The sequence below is a fragment of the Vespula pensylvanica genome, chromosome 14 (genome assembly GCF_014466175.1).
Source record: "Vespula pensylvanica isolate Volc-1 chromosome 14, ASM1446617v1, whole genome shotgun sequence".
Lineage (NCBI taxonomy): Eukaryota > Metazoa > Arthropoda > Insecta > Hymenoptera > Vespidae > Vespula > Vespula pensylvanica.
The window spans coordinates 4,949,061-4,967,138 of NC_057698.1; the positions used below are offsets into that span (position 1 = coordinate 4,949,061).

The window sequence follows — 18,078 nt, forward strand, 5'->3', positions numbered from 1 at the left end:
CATTATAGCTTGTAATTATGATTCTTTTCCAAGACATGAATATAAAGTTTATTTACTTTCGAGATTATTTTTCATTTTACAGGACAAACATTGATGCATTTCGAAAAAAATTATGGACGTTCGTTGCGAACGTTATTTTTTCATTTCCACACAGATTCAAATATTACTCGAACGAAGATCATTTTTATACTGTATTATAAATTTAGAAAGAAATAATTAGCTTTTTTCTTCTCTGTCATTCAATGCTTCGACTATCTGTATATTTAACTCAACGATCAAAAATACAAAATCTGAAACTTTATTTTTGAGGTTTTGGCAAGGTTTTTGGGATTTGAAAATACCATGTAACGCAAGACGTGCACTAACTCGATAAAACAAGAATGCATCGTCGCGTATCGATTCATAAACGCGTCAATAAACGACGATTGATTTTTCACGAAGAAAAAGCTCATTCTTGTATTTAAATCGACTCTATCTAGATAGTGTCGTTAAAATTTAACGTTGATTTCCCGTTCACGTGATGCAAGATTGTATCGAGTCGATCGACGAGTAACTTTTGTTTCTTTAGAATAACAATTGCATTATTGCCACTTAAAATTATCTAATACTTTTATCTCTATCGTAAAATTATCAATAAGAGAGAGAGGCAGAGAGGGAGAGGGAGATTATATCATAATTGTAACGACAGAAGAGCCGATACATTCTAAATGATACATTCCTGATACGTTCTAAATGAATTTTATCAATCACATAGCAGTATATTAAAAGCTGAACCGATAATCGCGAACATGGGTTAATATGCAGAAAAAAGTTAATATGCGAATCATTGAAAAGAAAAGAAGCCATTAGAATGATTAATACTTTGATTAATATCATTGATAGAAAACAAAACAATATATTAGAGAATATTGAAAATCTTCGAAATTATAAAGCCAATCTTTTCTTTTTTCTTTCTTTTTTTCTATCTTTATGATTAATACATTTTATTTATCAATCTTATCCTATAAATAAATACAAACTGAATCTACTGATAAATTCTCTTTCCGTTGCTTGATCTACCCTTTTACTTTTAGCAAAAATTATTTTTTTTTTAAAAACGATATTGTTACAATTCAACACGTTCAACTGTAAGATGAAAAGAACACATTGAAGATATTTCTATTTGTCAGAATTCAATAATAAATCTTACAATGTAATTATTATTAGTATTATCCCTACTTCGTACGTGAATGATACGTGATACTTATAAGTATCTTTCTTCGTTCAAAAAAAGATAAGAAATGTAAAATTTTTATATTTGTTGTATATTTTCCTTGCGTTACACTGAATTCATACAAAAAAGGGTGATTTTGGGTAAAATGAAAATTTTATGAACGTATAACATAGATTATGTAAATTAGGAAGAAAAATATGAATTGCTGAAATATTAATGATCAGGTCTTCTATCGTTCGAAGCATGACGTGTAAAAGATGAAAGAAGAGTGCTTCGAATACATTATTAACGATTTAGCAATAGTTCATTGTTTTCCTTTGTACGATTTCCTTTTTTTGTATTTACGTCATCAATTAAATTCGAAAATCACGATAAGATAGCATTTTTTAGATATAATCCCAATATATTTTTATAATCATTATCACATAATTATTTTCGTTATCGTCTCAGATGTTTAAACGAGATAAAATATAACATTTTCAACTTAGAAAAAGTAAATGTATATACAGGGTGTTCAAAAAAAAAAAAAAAAAAAAAGACATTCAATATTTATAGAACAGATATTTATAGAACATTCAATATTTATAATGCATAGAACACACTATAAGTAAAGTAAAAAAGTCTTAGTAAACATAAAGTAAACCGTTTCCGAAATGTAAACATTTCTCTGCTATTATTATGATTGACTTACTAATGGTTTTTCGAATTATAGAAGGTATTCTATATGTCCTCCTTCCATTTTCATATACGCTTGGCATCTTCTTCTCAGAATTCTCAAAATCCCTCTCAAAAATTTCACATCTCTGTCAGATGATTTCACAAACGTTGCAGATTTGATTTCGTAATTCTTCTAAATTATTTATCAGCGAAGAATATAAAAATAAATCCAAAGGGTTAAAATCAGTTGATCAAAAGGGCCACGTAACTGGTCCATGCGGAGATTAGAGTGATACAAAGTAGATCAAAGTAGATAACAGAATATAGTAAATAATTCAGGAGGGAAAAGCAGAGCAGAATAATTGGGTACTATCGAGTATTAAGTATCGAGCGAATGTACAAACCATAGGAAGTTTATATATCTCGGGAGACAATAGAGCCATTGTAAATATTTTTTATTTTAATAAAAGCATTTGTCGTTTTCCAAATACTCTGGCTTAAACTCACCATTTCTACACATATGCATATATACGTACATATCTATAGTTAATTTATAAAAAATCAATTTAAAATATTGGCCGTAATAAAAAAATACAATAAAATGAGCGTATTTTTTTCTCTAAACGTCCAGATTGTACTCATTAATTTTGAAGAAATACTAACGGCGGAAAAGACCGTGTAGTTTCTTTTTTAAAGGCTGACGAGGAAAAATAACACGAGTAGATAAAGGATAAAGAGAATGAGAGAGAGAAATAGAAACAGAGAAAGAAGAAGAGAGTATTTCAAGGAAAACAAGAAAAGTAATTTACGTTCTTTCCTTCATCGGAACTTCCACGATCGATCGAAGAGCGTTGCTTAAATCCTACAGAGCTTTCCTTTTTCTCGCGCCTTGAAAAACGATAAAGCCGAGAAGGACGGAAACTATTGAATTCCTTCCGTCGTGAGAAATAAAGTTACGAAGAACGATTTTCATTCTTCTTCCTAAAACAGTAGTGATAATGGTAGATGCATAGAGGTGCAAACACCAAACTAATACCTAACCTGATCTTCAATTTCCGTTCTTCAATAGTTAATGAATGAATCGGTAGTGAATCAATCGGTGATTGGAACTATAATAATAATTACATTTGTAAAATTCGTAAAATATCGAAAGATATTTATATTTCATCATTGTAAACATACCTAAGCCGTTACACGCACAAATCTTTCATCGATGTTCGAAGATTTATAGAAAGGAAAACAATTTGATAGAACGCATTGAATAATGCGTTGAATAATACGTTGAATAAATCGTACTAGCTTTTATCCTCGTGCTTTCGTCTTGATCGGGAGAAATGTTGTCCAAAGATTGCTAGTGGATGAAGACGTTCGAAGCTTTTCGCGATAAACAAGCAAATCGGATTTACGGGGGTGTTCCTTCTTTATTGAAGTTCTCTCTCTCTCTCTCTCTCTCTCTCTCTCTCTCTCTCTCTCTCTCTCTCTCTCTCTCTCTCTCTCTCTCTTTCTCTCTCCCTCTCTCTGTAATATTGATACATAGAGAGTTCGCTATTATATCTATCTATTACTCGAAGAATTTACTGGAAAACAATCAAAATGTCAAAAGCGCATAAACATTTGATAAAGTATCCCAAAAACTACTGTTTTTCTTTCAATTGGAACGATTTATCATTAATAATCACATGGGAAAAACTGGTAAACAGTAACAAGAATTGATTTGGGATTAATTTAAATTAAACGTTGATGAATTAGAACTGAGTAGACGAATAGAGATTCTAGATCCTGTAGTAATGAGGTAGAATACCTTGTGGAGGAGGTTCTTTTACGCGGACACATCAAATAGTAATATCCAATACTTAACGGTAACCATTTTTTAAGTCAAAAACGTTTATTCACTTTTCTTACATTTTCTGAAATTACATAGTTTCTAAAATATTGAATAAACATTCTAGATAAAAATTAGCGAAGGTACACTGATAGTATCAATACCATATCAAGTGCGATCAGGTAATGAAATCAAATCGAACAATTATTTCATCTCCTAACTTTTGTTTTATACTTTGAACAGTCTTATTTTATTATAATTCTGTTATACACGAAGCAGTTACAACAGTGTATATATACATGTAAAGTTTACCGTACCGAAAAAACTGACAACATTCTTCGAATATGAAAAATAAAAAGCAGAGCATCGTGTACAATAAATCATAAAAGATTCGTCGTAAAATAGAAGAAAATGCAATTACAGCACTTTAGTCAACACTTTACTATTATAATTCCATAAATGAGCATTCATATCATTGTTATTATGCTTATACGGTTCAAAATCATAGTACAATTGGTAGTGTATAAATGCAGAAGATACATTAAATAAGTTTAAAGGTGAAACCATAAATATGAAAGTTTATCTGAAAGTTTATCTTGAAAAAAATAAAATCACTCTATGAGAATCTAAGTAAAAACTTTGTTAGAACATTTTGTTGATGGATTTACGCAAAATATTATACTAATAAGAATTTTCGTCACTTTCTTTGAACTTTGATTTCAAAAAATATCAACTACGGATAGAAATTTCCGAGAAGATCGTTGAAATTGATCTGTTCGATGAACGCACGTCATCAATATCAAAAATAATGCGAACATCGAATTGCAAAATTGATCCACTCGCCTAGTTTGTCGTACAAGAAGACGATCGTCGCATAAGTAAGACCGCTGTAAAAGAGGAAATCTACAAATTGAAAATGAAACCTACAAACCTAGAAAACTTTTTTCAACAACTAAAAGTTTCTTATATGATTTTAGAATTGATAATTTATTATAAGCAAATAATTATTATTTCCTTATAAATATAAAATAAGAGATTAATAATGCGTCTTTTCTCGAAGCTGTAAATTCGAAAATTTCAAAATCAGTACCCGAAATTTCTCAAGAACTACTTGATCGATTGATTTGAAATTTTCATAGCATTATCTGCATGAAATTTAAGTATTTCTCTCAGTTGTTTTTTTTTTTGTTCTACAGTATTTATTTTCTGTTTAAATAAAAGCGAAATAACGATTTTTTCCCCGAAGAACAATGTAAAAAAAATGTATAAGTCTTCTTAATAATAATCCATACGCGTAGAAAAAATGTCACACGTGTTTATCAAGATTTGACTTAATAGTTCAGTTACTATTAGATAACGAGGTTCGTACAATCTGTAAGAAACAGATTCCAATAATATTGGGTGCCTATTAGGACGATTTATCAATTATTTATACTTTTGTGAAAACTCTGATTAAAGTCAAAAATATAGAAGAAATAAGACGATGTCTTTAAATATCGAAATAGCTTGTAATACGGAACTTTTTGTCAAGGCCAACTACGCAACAAGACCTACTTAGTAAGACTTCTTTCGACTGACAGCTTGCTGTATTTGAATCGATTCAATGCATCATCGAATAAGTCTCTCTCTCTCTCTCTCTCTCCCTTTTTTTATGGATTCTAATATATTGTTTAAAAGCAATGCAGCATTTAAAGTTAATATAATTCTCATTCATTTTGTAAAGAGATATGTATTTGAATTAAAAATTATGTTAAGAGAATACTTAAAAGTTCTTTAAACATCAAGCAACGATAAAATTATTACTATATAGGTAGATACGAATGAAAATAGCTTACAGAAAAGAACATCAAGCAAACTAAATGCAAATACATAATTTCCGGAGGAGGAAATTATATTTACGTTCGATAGTAAAGCCTTCGAACGAAGGTTGCGAATGAAGCTCGTTTCTTCATATACATAGCTTTCAGAACACACATAACTAAATATCCATACACTGAATACGTACATAAAACGTTAAACATATACATAATGCAATAAACATATACAGAATACAATATATGCATACTAAACATATACGTAATAAATTAAACATATAGAAAATATATCAAGTGAATGTGTATGTATACATATAAAGTGACATTTAGAAAGTGCTTAAAAGTTTTCTCTAGAAGAGAGACGCTTTAGATTTTTGGTAAATGATTTCGGTCCCGTTTTCGAGAAGACAAGCTTACATTCATATAATAAAGCTAATTTCGTCAGTTATCAAAAGTTCGACTTGTTGTATTTCAAAGCTGAGCAAGGTGAGCTTGTGAAGATGAAAAGTGATGGGAACGCTGGAACTCTGAGCAGAGAGGAAGAGAGAGAGAGAGAGAGGGGTAAGGGTGTGGGTAAGGGTAAGGGTGAGGGAAAAGGAGAAGGAGAGGAAGAGGACGAGGAGAGCTTTCGCTGGAGCTTTCGTGGTAGCAAGTTTACAGTGATGTCAGTTGAGCGGCGCTTCTCGACAGTGTGTTACGCAAGTTTTGTACGTGCGAGAGGAAAGAAGCGAAAGAGAAAGCTTTCGTGACGTCTGAAGATTAAATTCTAGCAGCGTGTATGAGCAAGTAGAGTAAAGGATCGAGTAATCCGCAATTAAACAAATCCGATATCGACGAGCATATTTGAACAGAGTTGCTCGTTTTTCCATCCTTCATGATAATGAAAGCACGAACTTACAATTGAAATTATCAAAAGTGGTCATCGAGCTTGAATAGTGAACCATGGTGGATAAATTGCACGAGTACGAAGGTTTCGCTGGTAGAGTTCACGACGTTCGCGATAAAGTAAAGGAAAAATGGGACCTCTTCAAAGAATGGAAAAACGGTGTACCTCTCGATCAAGGCCTACCGGGTGTCTTGAATCATCTTCGTGGTCCTCCTAAATTGGAAAGGACCTTGGATGATTATGCTCATATTTACAGGTATTTATGTGTATCGTGTATCGTTGATTATACGATAAAGAAAAAAAAAAAAAAGAGTAAAATAAAGAGAAAATGAAAATATAATATTTGTAAAAAAATGTATAGAAAGAAAACACGCCGCGAATTGGTACGGGTTTCCGCAGCTGTCATGGGAATCGAATTTTCCTATGCCGCCGAGACGGCTTTCGTTTCGCCTACTCTATTGAAAATCGGTGTGGATCATCAGCACATGACGTTGGTTTGGGCTCTGAGTCCTCTCGTCGGTTTCTTCGTTACACCAATCTTGGGTAGCATTAGTGATCGTTGCAGACTAAAATATGGTAGAAGACGACCGTTCATTCTTTTGTTAGCGATCGGAGTTCTGATAGGTGAATGATCAACTTATATATGATCTTCTCGAAAGTCAAACCGATCGTGTAATGAAATTTACAAATAGTCGAATAAAGTCGGTTTAACTTCCGAGAGGCTTATATCTTGGTAACATATTTGTGATAAATCAAAGTTTCTTAAACGATTTTCTTCTTTTGAATCATTCGATTCACACGTCAGGATTAATTTTGGTGCCAAATGGCGAGGACATGGGTTATGCATTCGGTGACGTTTCATCGTGGAGCAATCATACGATACCAATAGGTCATCGAACAACGACAAAATCATCAAAGGATGATGACGCATCGATTTTGAAACCATCTTCACATTCCTGGGGTATATTTTTCACGATCTTGGGTACGGTTCTCCTTGATTTCGATGCCGATGCTTGTCAAAGTCCAGCCAGAGCTTATCTTCTTGATGTTACTATCCCTGGTAAAATAATAAGATTCAATTCATTAGTAACACTTACATTTGCCATTGTCAACTATTAAAATGTATATGAATGAATAGAGGATCATGCCAGAGGATTAAGTACATTCACCATAATGGCAGGACTTGGTGGTTTCATGGGATACGGATTAGGTGGTATCAATTGGGATGCTACGGCGATTGGCATTATGTTGGGAGGACACCTTCATGCTACTTTTACATTAATCACTATCATTTTCATAATATGCGTGGCTTTTACCATTACGAGCTTCAAAGAGATTCCTTTGGAACTACTTGAAAGGGACCAATATCAGCAAATTCAAGAAGAAAAGGTATCCTGAATATTTGTTCAATTTCGCACTCAATCCAAACAATTTTTTAAACATTTTCTAGACCGAAGAATACAAAGGAAACGAGTACGATAAAATAACTGGCGAAGAATGTACTTCGTACGGAGCAGTTGATAACGAGCAAGATACCAATATGGCGAAAAACGATGTGAGTAGTTCTTTGTGAGGCATCTCCTTCTTTTGAAGTAATTTTACTCTCGCATATTTTGCAGGAATTCGTGTTAAAGCCGCTTCCGGTGCAAGAATCCACCAAAAGATCAGGCGAAGTGCCAATGATACCCGATATACCCATTCAAGATACGAATCAAACGAAATATGAAATGACTGACGTAGAACACGATCCGAAAGTTACCTTGAGAGAATATCTTCTGTCTATCGTTTATATGCCTCATAGTCTTCGAATGGTTTGTTTGACCAACCTCTTCTGCTGGATGGCACACGTATGCTACTCTCTCTATTTCACTGACTTTGTTGGCGAGGCTGTTTACGGCGGTAATCCTCAGGTTAAGAATTTCATTATTGATCGCTAATTTATTATCTGCTAGATTCGCGTACGATTAAGAAAAATGCAAAATCGAAAAATTAGACGATTATAGTGATTCCGTAACATCTGGAAGTAAACTATACGTGTTAAGAAATGAATTTGTTAATATATTTTATAAAATATTCACAACCGTTAAATCGATGATTTATTTGTAGGCTCCTGATGGCACCAAAGAACGAGAATTATATGAAAGTGGTGTTCGTTTTGGATGTTGGGGAATGTCCATGTATTCTTTATCCTGTTCGTGTTACTCGTTGATCATCGAAAAGCTAATAAAACATTACAAGTTAGTGAAACAATTCCAGCTCCGCACAAAACTGGGAACAATCGGCAATGTTAATTCGTTGCAATTCTTTTGCAGAGCTCGCAAAGTGTACATTTGTGGCCTGTTATTTTACAGTACTGGAATGATGTTGATGGCTATCGTAAAACATCCTGCTGGTGTAATAATATTCTCTTGGACAGCTGGTGTTATGTACTCCACTTTATTTACCATGCCTTATTTGTTAGTTGCTCATTATCATGCTTCATCAACGGTGAGTACGGTATACTTTTTAATGAAGAAAAAGAAAAGAAAAGAAGAGAAGAGAAAAGAAAAGAACATATAAATGTTCTAACATCTCCTTTGTAGTTCGAAGTTACAGTCGAAGGAGAAGCTATTCAAAGTGGCGGCGTTCGTGGTCTTGGTACTGATGTCGCCATCGTTTCTTCAATGGTCTTCTTAGCACAGTTTTTTCTTTCTTGTTGTCTTGGAACTATCGTTAGCATGTCTGGAACAACAACGGCGGTAGTTTGCGTAGCAAGCACTTTGGCAGCCTGTGGAGCTATTTCAGCCACTCAAATAATGTACCTGGATCTTTAAAAATAAAATCAAACAAAAAAGATGCAGTCGGTGCACGAGGCACCAAATCCAAAGGACCAACAAATAGACGAGCATTTAGCTGAAAGTAAGTATATTGTAATTTGCCGACATATTTCACGATCAGAAATGTTTCGTGCGCGTGAACATATTCATATAATGTCGGAGAATTTACATTTGTCGTATGTATACCGCCATAGCACAAACGATTTTCAGCCGGTTTTGGAAATTGAAAGTATTTCGAGATATCAGTTGAATTAATCATATAGAAAACATGCTATAGATGCTATAGGATTGTTAATCGAATAATAGTATAAGAGAAGAAGGTAAAATGAACTTCGAAGTGTTCCTGCATTTGTATGCAAGTTCGTAGGAATGAATAAACAGGATATATCTTCGTAAATCGATGTTTTACTTCGAATTGCAAATTCGAAACGCAGCACGAATCTTCAACAATAGGACTTCGCTTATTTTCTCTATTTGTCGTTGGACGTATGAATTATTATCTAGTAAACCCTTGTATATAAAGCGAAAATTATAAATAAGATAATACCGAAATTTCTCTGAAATATATAGGTAATAAAAATGTCTGGTACTTGAACGATCTCGTATTCTTTGTTATTGCAAAATACTGGATAGGAAAAAAATATTCCTTCGTGAACACCGTACGAACTGTCGGAGTATACACCCATACAAGTCCATTCACCTTGTTCTGTCCCATACCATAATACTTTGCAATGTTCTGCAAGTGCGTATGCAAGCGATCTGCTATACAAAGATCTATTTAATACATCTTGCAGTATCTGGTTAAGAAATAGTTTACGTGTCAAATATTTCCTAACATTTATATGTATTCTGATGGTAAATTATCAATTAACGTATAATTTAAACATACCCGTGGTAAATCGACTTTTAACCATGCACGTAAACAGTCATTAATAATCACATCTTTTGCAAAAGATATGTATCTGCAATCAGGAAACGTACTTTTATTATCGGTACCCCATAAGATAATATTTTTAATTTGATCGGCACGACAGCCAACTCGCGTTGCTATCTACAAATGCAATGAAATATTTGTTGCGATATCGAAAAAGAATTACACATTATTGGTTACAAAATAGGAAAGGAAAGCTAACATGAGCCGCGCACATTTTCATGTTAAACTTGGATAAGGTTGTAAAGTTCTTTCTAGGAATAGATTTCGCATAATGCGAAATAATGGTAGCCGTCATGTTTCCGAGAACGATTACTTTTACGTCTCTCTTTGCATATCTTTCTAAGGTTTCACCCTAAAATAAAAGTCATCGTCAAATACAATTACACAGACTTAAAACAAAATTTATCGATACATGAAATTTTGCAATTAAGGCACACTCCTCGAAAAATAGATCTTCATACTCTTCGTCCACAAATTCATATCCTCTTGCTAATCCAATACAAAACACAATATCCGCATCTTTAAAAGCGATCGACGGTTCATGCGTATAAATAATCCCTATATATATATATATATATATATATATATATATATATATATATATATATATATACAGAAGAAAATGTTTTGAAAAAATATATCTCACGCAGTAAAAATTTCTCAAAAGGCTGATTACCATAGAGCTGAGTCGGACTGGATTCCGTAAGTTCTATTACAATGCTTTCTAAAAATAACGCTTTTTCGAAGGTTTCGTAAACAACTAAATAAATGAGTTGATCATCTTCAAATACGTTATTAGAAAGAATGCGATACATGAGAGCGTGAGCGATTTCTGTGCTCGCTTCGGTAACCACGATTCGTAAGACATTGCGATCATCGGATGAATCACCGAAGACAATATTTTCATCGTCGTCCACGCCGTTGGCTAAGAAATCCATGACACTTCTTTTTGTCTTCTTCTGTCTGAAGCGATTTGAACATCTGTGCTTTGTACATTACGTTTGACAAAAACAAATAATAGCGACGAGATACCTCTGACGTTACTATAACATTTTTTAGGCCTATCAAAGTGCTTGAATCCTTCGAGATAAAAAAGAAAAACATAAAACTGTGAATAAATATTCTTTATTTTTTCGTCATAATTTCATTTGTTTGTAGAACAAGTGATGTTTATTTGGTATTCTTAAATATATCATTTACTAAACCATTCTTTTTGTCCTTAAGCGATTAAGTGCGAAGATTATTAATAGCTTTTTCCAAAACATCTTTTCTAATGCGAGGATAGTCAGGATTTTGTCTCAATACTTCGTTGCAAGCTTCTATGGCATCCGCATAAGATTTTCCCTTCAAAGAGCAATAGGCTAATTTGTAGCCAATTGATAATTTAGATTTACCACCGAATTTCCATGCTTGCGCGTATCGCACGGAAGCTTCCCGGTAATTCTGATCTTTTTCAGCGATATAACCGGACAATTCGTGAGCTCTCACGCATGTTGCATTATGTTGCAAAACGCGTTTAAGTAGCTCATTCGCTAGATCATATTTGCTCGATTGAACATAAATATCTGCCAAGAGTAACCAACATCGTTCCAAGTACTCCGCATCCTCGAAAGTCCAAACGTTTTTGCTAACACGCTTAAGATGATTTCGGGCGCGGGGAGTTTGTTTTAATAAAATGTGTGCTGCTGCCATGCCTAAGGCTGGTCCAACGTGATCTCTAAGTGCTTCTTGACTAGCTAAATTTGTGCAATCCTGTAAAGCTTTTTCGATGTTTGATTTTTGTTTCGTAGCGAGAAGAAAGAAGTTACCCAGAAGCCGATGAGTCAACATCTCATGTTGACTACCTCTCGGATTTAATTCCTAATAAAACGAATTTTAAAGATATACATTTCCATTTCAATAATTGCAATAATACCTGTAATAAACGATAAGCAGTTTTCAGGGCCATTGTCCTTGAATCTTGGTATTCCATATCTTCGTCATTGAAAGCTTCATTGGACAATGAAGAATCGTCATCAGGATCCAAACAAATTTCAATCATATTATAAATAGCTTGTTGACCCCATTCAGGATCGCGTCTTGCATAATTGAAATTTCTAAGAGCCGAATTTAATCTTCCCATTCGCCAGTCTAATAAACCAGTGCAATAGTATAAACCAGCCTCCATATTGCCAGATCCCATTGCCGTTTGCGCTTGACTGAGCCATTCATCTAAATTATCCATATTTCCTGAAAGCATTTATAAAGATATCATTCAATTAAATAATTGTCAATCAATTAAAAATTCAATTAAATAATTAAATAATTAATGAAAAATGATATAACCTGTCCTGCGGGAAACTTCTATCAATCTAGCTAATGCCGTCCAATACGTCGGTTTTTGTAATAATAACTGGCGAAAATGAAATGCTGCAGTTTCAAAATCAACTTTTCTAAATGCGAGATCAGCCATCATAACAGATGCAGCCTCGTTATTCGGATCAGCCTTTAAAAGAGTAGTACATGTTTGAGCACACCTGTCCAAGTTATTTATCTAAAAATTATAATACTCTTTACTCTCAAATTAACATTTCTCAGCAAATTCAATACATATCTACACAATTATTAAGAAATGATCACCTGCATGTATAACTTTGCTAATGATAGCAATGCTTTAATATCAGCTGCTTTATAACTCAAAGCTTCTTTATAGTGTAATACCGCTTGATCGTAATCTCTTATAGAAGATGCATGATCTGCCATAGCCACACATATGTCTGCTACTACATGTTTTTGTTCCATTGCACTCGAAGCCATGGTAAGACGTTGTATATACCTCATTTGACTTTCTTTAGCTTCTTTTAGTACAGAAAGTGCTGCTTGTATATTACCAGCTTTCTCACGGACTTTTGCAAGTAAGAGTAATTGTTGTCCTCGACTTTCTAAACTGTCCAAATCGGATTCAAATCGAGCATCTAAGAAAAAAAAAATCTTTAAAATAATTAATATTTTTGTTTCGTTATTAAAATTAATACAAAATATACTTAATTCTCAATTCCTCTACCAAAGTAGCTTCAGCCTTATCGTATTGTTTCATTTTAATAAACAATCTTGCAAGATCCAATTTCAAATCTTTACATTCTGCTTGTTTTATCATATCCTTATAATAACTAATAGCCTTAATATATTGATGAGTTTTTATCAATGCCTTTCCCATTTTATTTGCTATTATCGCCTTGTCTTTTGGATTTTGATTTAAAGCTTGTTCATAGGCTTCGATAGCTCTTTCTGGTTCTTGTATAGAAATATATGCATCGCCAAGCATACCGTATGTCTTAGGACCAGGACAGTGTTCTACTAATTCTCTGAAACAGATCAATACGTATGAGTATAGAAAAAGTTACCCAATGAACTAGAATATTATTAAAATAATATCAAAACATACCTGAAACATTTTGCAAAGGCTTGCCTGTCTCTTTTGTACTTTAAATGTATTTGAGCCAATTTCGTATGAGCTTGTACATAATAAGGCTCATCTGGCTTTACTTTTGCTAAATGCTCTGTTGCTTTTTCCAATTCTCCCATTTCCAAGTACAGATCTGCATATCCTATTGTGGCTTTGCTTTCTTCTGCAGTACCTTGAAGTTCTATTATTGCGTCTTCCATCAATGCTAATGCTTCACTAAATTGTTTCATTTTACTGTATCCAGAGATTAATTCAAGATACAACACTGCTTTATCTTGCATAGAAATTTGCTTAACTTCTGCAATATTTTTATTTCGCTTCAAACCTGCATACAACATAGCTAATTCAAAGCTTTTTATACAATTTTCGAGATCTCCATTCTCTTTTTGTATAATACCATTGACCATGTGATAAATTGGATCATCTCTAACTTTAAAATTGTAACTCAAACCCATTTCCAAACTTTGTAAAGCTAATTGATAATGACCTTGATATGCCAAAGTCTGTGCCATTAATAAATGTCCCTGCGCATTGGTAGAATCGATGGAGTCCAAAAGATTTTTTAAAATTGTTAGAGCTTCCTCTAGCTTTCCACTTTGCATTTTGATTTTACTTAATATTAATAATACATTGCTTAAACCAGGACATGCTTCTGCAAGTTTTTCTAATAAATCTAAAAGAGGTTCTTTTTCAATCTCATAACTTCCTTTATCCATGGACGATGTATCATGAACAGAGTAAGTTAAACGTTGTTTTCCAATTTCTATACATAAATCAGGATTTAAATTTGTCAAATATTTATATCCATAAAGGATGGATTCGCAATCCTTTAATAAAACTTTAGCTGCCATGTTTAAATACTGAAGTCCTTTTTTTTGATCATCTTCACAAAGTATTGATGACATAAACAATAATTTAGGATTCGCCGAAGTCGATTGAATTTCCATTAAAAAATCAATTTGTTGTTTAGCTAAAACTCGAGCATTTGCAGAATTATCTAATAACTGACAATGTGCCAAACCTATCAAAGCTGGAAATGATGACTCCTCTATGCGTATATTATTCCTATACCAATATTCAGCTTCTTTTGTTTTTCCCAATAAAACATATAGATTACCAAGTTCAACCATTAATTCTCCGCAATTAGAATTTTGTTGTAACATTTTTTCAGTTATTTTACATAATTCCATTAATATATTTTCATTTCCACATGCTATGCATGAAAATAACTGTATGTTTTTGATCAAAAGATCAACATTTTTTGCTTCTACAAGAATTAAATTCCTTAAAAATAATTGTAGATGCTTTAAACTTTCATTGTATTCTCCATCTTTGCAAAGAGCAACAACACAATGAGCTTTTATTGCATCTAAATTATTAGGATCTATTGTTAATATTCTATTAGCTGTTTCAAGTACTTGTTCCCAATCTTTCATAGCTAATTGATTAGATAATTTTTCTACCAGTGGAAAGCTTAATTTGGGATAATGCACTATTAATGAATTTAATATCAATATTGCTCCTGTATAGTCTCCACAATGTTGTTTATATCTTGCGGTACCCATGAGAGCATTAAAATGCTTACTATGTGTTTTTAAAACTGCGTTAAAATAGTCTATCTTTGTATAATTATCTTCTTCTTGTATGTACAATTCTACCCAACCTTTAGCCAATAGGACATTTGTATCAACAGGATCAACATTATATGCTCTATCAGCATAGTCTTTAGCTTTATCAATCTTTTTGTACAAAAGTAGTATCAAAGCAGATAATGATAGTGCAGTGGCAGATGCTTTTCTTCGTTCATCTCTGATTTTTATATCGATTTGCATTATCGTCGATTTGTCTACATTTGTGCTTACTTTATATGCAAAACTCTGTATAAGCAATCCTGGTAATGAAACTTCTGTGTTATTCATTAAACTGCTACTTTCTTTAATGGCATCGTGTATCCTTCCATTTAGTAAATAGGCAAGGCTAAGCAACAATTTCAGATGATCACTTGTTGGATAAGCATCACATGCTTGTTTCACATGATTAAGCATTCCATTATAATAAAACTGATAGCACAACCATTCAATCCATGTTATATATTCCTGTTCTTCCATCTTAATGATTCAAAATTTTTAATTAATGCGATGAATTTGCTTGGACACAACTTCTTGGAAAGCTTTATATCCTTTTTTCCCCCTTATATTCTTTTATCATATATAAGCACATCTTTATATCTCAAATATATCTTGCAATATAATCCCTGCTAAAAATAAAAATAAAGAGCCTTTGTAAATTTATATTTACAATTAAATCATACAATAGTTTGTAATATACTATATGAATATAATACTACTATATGAATGTAAATTATTAATCGATCTATCTTTTTTATGAAATCTAAGTACTTTGACATAAGCTAAAATAAAAATACTGTATGTATGTCTTGTGTGTGTGTGTGTGTGTGTGTGTGTGTGTGTGTGTGTATATAATCTAAGGTTAATATATATATATATATATATATATATATATATATATATATATATGATTCATGAATCACAGGTATATAATATTAATTACTATATATCTAATTAATATATACTTAAACTTGTTGCATGATTTATAAAACAATCAAAATTAATATATGTAAGTATTACCTTAATATACAAAGCAGTTACTTAGCAACCATAAATAAAAACATATTACATGTTATTATGTATCCTTAGTTATATTTGATGTATTTAAGAAACTATTATGTATTTATGTAAAATGATTTATATAAACTACATACTTAATAATTTTATTCGAGATATATTAGTTTTGTATTAAAATTTATTTTAATTTATAAGCGCGGGTAAATGAGAAAAACAGTCATTGATAAAATAATTTTGGAACATGAATATCTAACACATATAAAATTTTTCACATTTTCTCTCGTAGTTATGGATTTCACATAAAATATTAATGAAAAATAAATATAATATTTTCGACTTTTTTAATTTTAAACTTTAAATTAAATCTAATAAATGATAAGATGACAATACTACGTTTACCTTCTAAGTGAAACGTTTTACTTTACCAATGACAGTAGACACAATGGCTGAAATTAGTTGGAATGCTAACTTAGCATTTCGTATCCGGTAATTGAATCATTGTTTCTAAAATGAATAAGATAAAATTAATGAAAGTTACTTCTTTGATCAAAGTTAAGCAATATTTTCATATTTATTTCTAGGAAATAATATAATCTCATAAACAATAAGATATTTTAATTTTGAGGAATTATTTCAATATGGAGATGAACGTCTTTCTCTGCAGTATATTAGCAATTTTGGCTATATCGAGTGCAAATGATTCAACTGAGAATAAAAAAAAATCATGGCGTGATAAAGATATAAGAGATATGACAGATGCAGATTTGGAACATTTATTGGATCAATGGGAGGTGTGATAACAACTAATAATATGAAGTGTTCGACATTAAAATTTTTTCTTTTTTTTTTTATCTTTTCTTTTTATATCAATCAGGAATAAATACATTTTTAATTTTGATTACATATAATAAACATATATTACATCATCTTATATATCACTGCAATATTATAGGAAAATGAAGAACCTTTGCCGTCAGATGAACTTCCCGAACATCTTAGACCAAGTCCAAAAATAGATTTATCACAGGTAGCCGATTAATATATATTATTTATGATATAACACTTTTGTTGAAAATGAATATTAGATATTTTATAATTTATTAGATAGATGTCTCCAATCCTGATAACATTCTCAAAATGACAAAAAAAGGTAAAGGTGTTATGATGTTTGTGGATGTAATAGAAAATATTTCACAAGAACAAGCAGAAATTATAATGCGTATTTGGCAAAGTAGTCTACAAAACAACCATATCATAGCAGAGAGGTAATTTTCATTTGTAAACAAATATAATAATTTATTTACAAGATATTAATAATTTTCATAATTATTGTAGATATCCAATTGATCCTAAGCGATCAGTCTTCTTATTCCGTGAAGGATCTCAAGCTGTTGATGCTAAGAATTATTTATTAGAACAACCAGAGTTGTCTCACGTGATGCTTGAAGGACAAACGTACTACAGAGATAAGAAAAAAAATAAAGAAGACAAGAAAGTAAACCATAAACCAAACAAATCGGAATTATAAAATATTTAAAAAAATAATTTCAGATAAATTAACTTAAAAGCATATTCTTTTTTTTTCTAATAAAAATACACAACTTATTTTGATTACTTAAATATATTTTTATAACTTAAATATAATATTTATATATTTCTTTTGAAGGATAGGAAACAAATTACTTTTCTAAAAAAATTATATCTCGTTGGAATGTCCTCTAATGTCATATAAAAAATGAATAAAAAGGATATATCAATGATAACTTAAAAGTATATTTAATTTCATGTCAATTAAACAAATCAATTTTAGACATACGAGAAAGCTGTTTTAAGGAAAAGTAATGGA

General features: G+C 31.8%; 4 protein-coding genes across 6 annotated transcripts; 2 read left to right on the forward strand and 2 right to left on the reverse strand.

The window, feature by feature from the left end:
• The first annotated feature begins 6,150 nt into the window (after positions 1-6,150).
• LOC122634417 (proton-associated sugar transporter A) lies at positions 6,151-9,803 on the forward strand. Its single transcript, XM_043823356.1, has 9 exons — positions 6,151-6,648; positions 6,754-7,016; positions 7,198-7,452; positions 7,531-7,781; positions 7,843-7,947; positions 8,012-8,302; positions 8,499-8,629; positions 8,705-8,879; positions 8,975-9,803. The coding sequence occupies exons 1-9, from the start codon at positions 6,449-6,451 to the stop codon at positions 9,203-9,205; spliced, it is 1,902 nt and encodes a 633-aa protein (XP_043679291.1). The 5' UTR covers positions 6,151-6,448; the 3' UTR covers positions 9,206-9,803.
• Positions 9,709-11,205, reverse strand: LOC122634213 (malate dehydrogenase, cytoplasmic-like). Its single transcript, XM_043822917.1, has 5 exons — positions 10,819-11,205; positions 10,555-10,700; positions 10,342-10,494; positions 10,098-10,259; positions 9,709-10,005 (listed from the first exon to the last, which is right to left on the reverse strand). Exons 1-5 carry the CDS (start codon positions 11,078-11,080, stop codon positions 9,709-9,711), a joined length of 1,020 nt encoding a protein of 339 aa, XP_043678852.1. The 5' UTR covers positions 11,081-11,205.
• Positions 11,206-11,251: 46 nt separating this feature from the next.
• Positions 11,252-16,740, reverse strand: LOC122634410 (tetratricopeptide repeat protein 21B-like). 3 transcript variants are annotated; one of them, XM_043823326.1, is made up of 7 exons: positions 16,632-16,740; positions 13,567-15,844; positions 13,170-13,486; positions 12,762-13,096; positions 12,468-12,675; positions 12,058-12,371; positions 11,252-12,002 (listed from the first exon to the last, which is right to left on the reverse strand). In XM_043823326.1, exons 2-7 carry the CDS (start codon positions 15,693-15,695, stop codon positions 11,370-11,372), a joined length of 3,936 nt encoding a protein of 1,311 aa, XP_043679261.1. In that variant the 5' UTR covers positions 15,696-15,844; positions 16,632-16,740; the 3' UTR covers positions 11,252-11,369. The 3 variants fall into 3 exon arrangements, with proteins under 3 accessions (XP_043679261.1, XP_043679262.1, XP_043679260.1); XM_043823327.1 differs by having other exon boundaries at positions 13,567-15,841; positions 16,632-16,738; XM_043823325.1 differs by lacking the exon at positions 16,632-16,740 and having other exon boundaries at positions 13,567-16,021.
• LOC122634428 (LDLR chaperone boca) lies at positions 16,574-17,995 on the forward strand. Its single transcript, XM_043823375.1, has 5 exons — positions 16,574-16,718; positions 16,814-17,023; positions 17,185-17,259; positions 17,337-17,497; positions 17,568-17,995. The coding sequence occupies exons 2-5, from the start codon at positions 16,871-16,873 to the stop codon at positions 17,758-17,760; spliced, it is 582 nt and encodes a 193-aa protein (XP_043679310.1). The 5' UTR covers positions 16,574-16,718; positions 16,814-16,870; the 3' UTR covers positions 17,761-17,995.
• Positions 17,996-18,078: the final 83 nt, after the last annotated feature.

Coding starts and splice junctions, on each gene's coding strand:
- LOC122634417 (XM_043823356.1), top strand. CDS start 6,449: ATGGTGGATAAATTGCACGAGTACGAAGGTTTCGCTGGTAGAGTTCAC. Junction 6,649..6,753: donor GATTATGCTCATATTTACAG/GTATTTATGTGT, acceptor AAAAATGTATAG/AAAGAAAACACGCCGCGAAT. Junction 7,782..7,842: donor AGCAAATTCAAGAAGAAAAG/GTATCCTGAATA, acceptor AACATTTTCTAG/ACCGAAGAATACAAAGGAAA.
- LOC122634213 (XM_043822917.1), bottom strand. CDS start 11,080: ATGGATTTCTTAGCCAACGGCGTGGACGACGATGAAAATATTGTCTTC. Junction 10,701..10,818: donor CAGTCCGACTCAGCTCTATG/GTAATCAGCCTT, acceptor ATATATATATAG/GGATTATTTATACGCATGAA. Junction 10,260..10,341: donor TGAAAATGTGCGCGGCTCAT/GTTAGCTTTCCT, acceptor TTGCATTTGTAG/ATAGCAACGCGAGTTGGCTG.
- LOC122634410 (XM_043823326.1), bottom strand. CDS start 15,695: ATGGAAGAACAGGAATATATAACATGGATTGAATGGTTGTGCTATCAG. Junction 13,097..13,169: donor TTTGGTAGAGGAATTGAGAA/TTAAGTATATTT, acceptor TTTTTTTCTTAG/ATGCTCGATTTGAATCCGAT. Junction 12,372..12,467: donor AGAAGTTTCCCGCAGGACAG/GTTATATCATTT, acceptor AAATGCTTTCAG/GAAATATGGATAATTTAGAT.
- LOC122634428 (XM_043823375.1), top strand. CDS start 16,871: ATGGAGATGAACGTCTTTCTCTGCAGTATATTAGCAATTTTGGCTATA. Junction 17,260..17,336: donor CAAAAATAGATTTATCACAG/GTAGCCGATTAA, acceptor ATAATTTATTAG/ATAGATGTCTCCAATCCTGA. Junction 17,498..17,567: donor AACCATATCATAGCAGAGAG/GTAATTTTCATT, acceptor TAATTATTGTAG/ATATCCAATTGATCCTAAGC.